This window comes from Pundamilia nyererei, unplaced genomic scaffold, assembly GCF_000239375.1.
Source record: "Pundamilia nyererei isolate P.nyererei 1_Seehausen unplaced genomic scaffold, PunNye1.0 scaffold00280, whole genome shotgun sequence".
Taxonomy (NCBI): domain Eukaryota; kingdom Metazoa; phylum Chordata; class Actinopteri; order Cichliformes; family Cichlidae; genus Pundamilia; species Pundamilia nyererei.
The window spans coordinates 322,996-326,858 of NW_005187681.1; the positions used below are offsets into that span (position 1 = coordinate 322,996).

Genomic DNA, 3,863 nt, shown 5'->3' on the forward strand with positions numbered 1-3,863 from the left:
ATGTATTTATTTATTCTTATTGATATATTGTATACTGTGGTGGAAGGTTGGGATTTAAGAATTTACCTGAGAGTGGAATAATGGTTTAGTCTGTGATAGCTGAACATATTTAAGGCTGCCAGTTTTCATTAGAGGATGGATTTTTGTGCTGTGAAGAAGCTCGACAAGTTAATTGTTGTAAGGAGAGCTGTATAGCAAATAAATACTTTGTTCCACTACACTTGCCTCGGTCCGTCTCACTGTGTTTCCAGCCGCTAAGGGCCGCCCTGTTACACCCCCCAGTTTATTTCATATCTGTTACAAGGACAATGTGGTCTGCTTATGAAAATTCCAGTGGAGATGGTCCAAACGTCTCGGGTCTTCTTGTCTCCCAACGATGTGAGGTCAGAGGTTGGAAAGGCCGTCTGACTCCACAGCCCACAGCCAAAGGGATCCACTGTCTCTGTGAGGCTTGATTTTCCTTTGCAAGCAACAGTACAGGAAGGAGCAGGGTTTACAGAGAGACGTTATCTGCCCACCGTGGTCACAGAATATAGTCACAACATTATGTATAAAACATGAGGAGTATAGTAAAACAAGTATATCTTGTATAGAAAGATTATATGGAGCCAGAACAGGATACCGTGGAGCTTTTATTCAATCAGATCAGCTCGACACAGAGAAGAGCAGAACTCTGCATCGCACACTGGAGGCCTTTGTTCTGGAGTCACTGCAGGGACACACGGAGGAACTCGTACTGTTGTTGGACTGGCATCCAGATCCCTGCAGCCTCAGCAGTGTGTGTGTGTGTGTGTGTGTGTCTGTGCATTTGTGTGTGTTTGTGCATGTGTGTGTGTGTGTCTGCGTGTACAGGTTCTTACTATCTTGATGGGGACCAAAATCCCATGGGGTTGAAGGCATTTTTGAGACTCAAAATGTGGTTTTAGTGTCAGGGTTACAATTAGGTTATGTTAGGGTTATGTTAATGGGATGTCCCCACGAAGACAGCAAACCAGACACCAGACCAGACACAATTTTGCTTTACAGGATTACAAATATGTGATATTGTGTTGTAAGCAGTGCCTGCCGTGAAGTGTCCTGTTAACAAAAGCTGAGAGGCTAGCAGCTTTCTTTTTGTTGTTTGCACACGTGCTGTTGGATGAACTTGTTTTCTTTGATGGGAGACTGACAGCAAACCAGTGTGCTAAACAAACCATTCACTGCTCTGTTTATTGTGAGTTAACAGGCTAAGTGACTCTCAGCAGAGGAGGTTCACTTACTAAACAGCAGTGCAGGGACTAATACAGTAACTACGTTATTATTGTGGTAACAAGCACGGTAACTAGTTATTATGCCGAAATCAGGAACACGTTAATCGTTACTGGGATTTAGATAGGCTCGTTATTCGTTTGTGTGGTAGCTATCACAGAGCTTCCACAGATTCAGTAACATTAGTAAGTGGTGGAGGACAGCAGGTGGATGAAGGAGAGAGGGAAACATGAAGATGAAACCAGGAGACGTCCTTACTGAATCATCAGAGCTGAACAGGTGATGGAGAAACAGGTTTACCTTTTAGGTGACATGGATGAGTTGAAGTTATGAACTGTTTCTGAGAGACTAATAACACCAGGATCCTTTTCTAAGCAGCTGACAGCTGGTAACTGTGCAGGGGCGGGTCTAGCAAAGTGTTGCCAGGGGGCCAGGAAGGGCATTAACAGGGAGAGGGGGGCACAAAGAAATACTTTCTTATTCTCATTTAAAATGTCTAGCTTTTATTAAATAATTATCTGAATCTTACAACAAACTATTGATAGATTGATACATATATACCATCAGAACAGTGTACATCACTGTCACAACAGCGTTTGTTTGCATTCAAAGGCTTTATGATTTTTCCTATAATGGTGGGCCGGTCTCTAGTCAAAACGCCCGGGCTGATTTTTTGTCCCAGTCCAGCCCTGTATGCAGATGAGCATACAGGGCTAAAGAACACTGCTAAACAGTTTGACCAACACTTATGATGTAAAGGAGTTGGAGTGTAAAATGATGAAAGAGGAATGTTTTTACCATATTTATCACTTCTAGTGCACTTTAAAAACAACAACACCAAATATAAAAGACAAACACGGACCAGATGGTAAAAGAAGACCTAAGTAATGTTTCAATGTTGTGTTTGGACAGAGGAGGCTTGAACTCTGACAGTTGCTTCAACTGGAAAAAGCAGGATTTTCCCACAGGACTCACATGAGGATGAAACTGTAGAGAAGGATCCGTTTTCACAGCTAAGTTAATGGATTTCTCATATGGAGCCAGAAAGGGACGCTCGATGCAGGGGGGCTGCTAGTGCAACTGGGTATAAACATCATGACTTCTGCCTTATTCTCATTAAACTTCAACCGATTTAGTGCAATCTCCTGATGTCAATGATGCAGTCAAGGACAGGCTGGACAGAGGATGCACCAGTGCTTCAGTGGAAAATGCACTTGAAAGTTGTTTGCATAACAATGAAAGGAAACATTATGTCTCAGAAAAATAGTGCCACTTATGCCCAAGCTGTAGCTCATGTGGTGGTTCTTCGTACTCTTTTCAAAGGTTTTAATATTTGCTCTTAAAGCTCTCCATGGTTTGGCTTCAGGTTACACTTCAGATCTGCTTAGCCTGCACCTCCCACTCGAACTCTGCGCTCCTCCAGTCAGATGCTTTTATTAGTTCGACGCTCCCAGTTAAAATCTAGAGGCGACAGATCTGAAAACTCTGCATCACCAATTTTCACATTGACATCAGATAAACCAGAAGCTAAAACAGGATCCAGAGTGGGCCCACGTTCCTGAGTGGGACCACTTACAGATTGAAATAGATTAAGAGTCCACTATATCTCCTTCACCAGAGGTTTCAAACTAACATGAATATCAAAGTCCCAACAATTTAACCATAATTTCACCCGAGAGACAGAAGTCAGTTAAAAAGTCCCTATTAAATGTTGGTGAAAGGTGAACTATCACACAGCAGTGCAGGAGAGTGACTCGAAAAGGTTTCATTCAAAGCAGCAGAAAGAGACGGGAGGCGACGACTGTTTACGGGCAAAGTTCAGTGGCTCGACCTCCACCACGACCCGCGGACTAAGGCTGGACTCACCAGGAGACATCCAGGTGTCAGTGACGCAAAATAAATCCAGTCCATGGGACGTGAAGAACAAAAGTACTGTTTGTGACTAACCTGGCATTTAGCAGACACTATTGTTTTGGCTCTGTTTGTTTGTTTGTTTGTTTGTTTGCACAGTTTGTTTGTAAATGCTTTAAAATAACAGTATGGCACATATTACATGGCATGGACACATGTTGTCCAAGAGGGGGAGGAGCTGGATCTGACTGATGTAAAGAAGGAGTAGAGGGGTACAGACAACAGGAAACATGTGGATACTGTCTCGGGATTGTTTTATTACCAGCCTCTTACTGTTTGAAACACATTAAGTATTATTGTTATCAGTGACTTTATATCGTGAATAAGAAGAAATGACTTTCACTTTTGCAGAAACCAAGCCAGGAAGTGGTCTGTGCAAACCAGGAACCATTGCTTTGTTTGGTAACGTGGTGTACAGCGATCTACTCAACGAGCACTTGTGGCACTTTGGGCTTCCCGTCATCACCAGACTGGTCAGTTTTTTTTCTCTTCCTGTTTAATCTTTCTTCTTCTTCCTGTTTACTGTGAGCTGCTCCTGCTTATTTGAATCTGTACTTGAAGTCCAGGTGTCGAAATGTACTCACTACATAGCAGCTGTAAAACCTCTAACATAATTACACACACACACACACACACACACACACACACACACACACACACACACTCTGAGGCAAACATCAGCTCCTATAAAAACCATCTCCCTT

General features: G+C 42.8%; 1 protein-coding gene across 2 annotated transcripts in view; it reads left to right on the plus strand.

Moving 5' to 3' along the window:
- The window catches only part of rbfox3a (RNA binding fox-1 homolog 3a), a 454,518-nt gene that overhangs the window by 217,421 nt on the left and 233,234 nt on the right, over positions 1–3,863 (plus strand). For both annotated transcript variants that reach the window (XM_005750610.2, XM_005750608.1), the window contains exon 3: positions 3,511–3,632. In XM_005750610.2, coding sequence (XP_005750667.1) covers positions 3,511–3,632 — 122 coding nt within the window. The remainder of the gene's footprint in view (positions 1–3,510; positions 3,633–3,863) is intronic.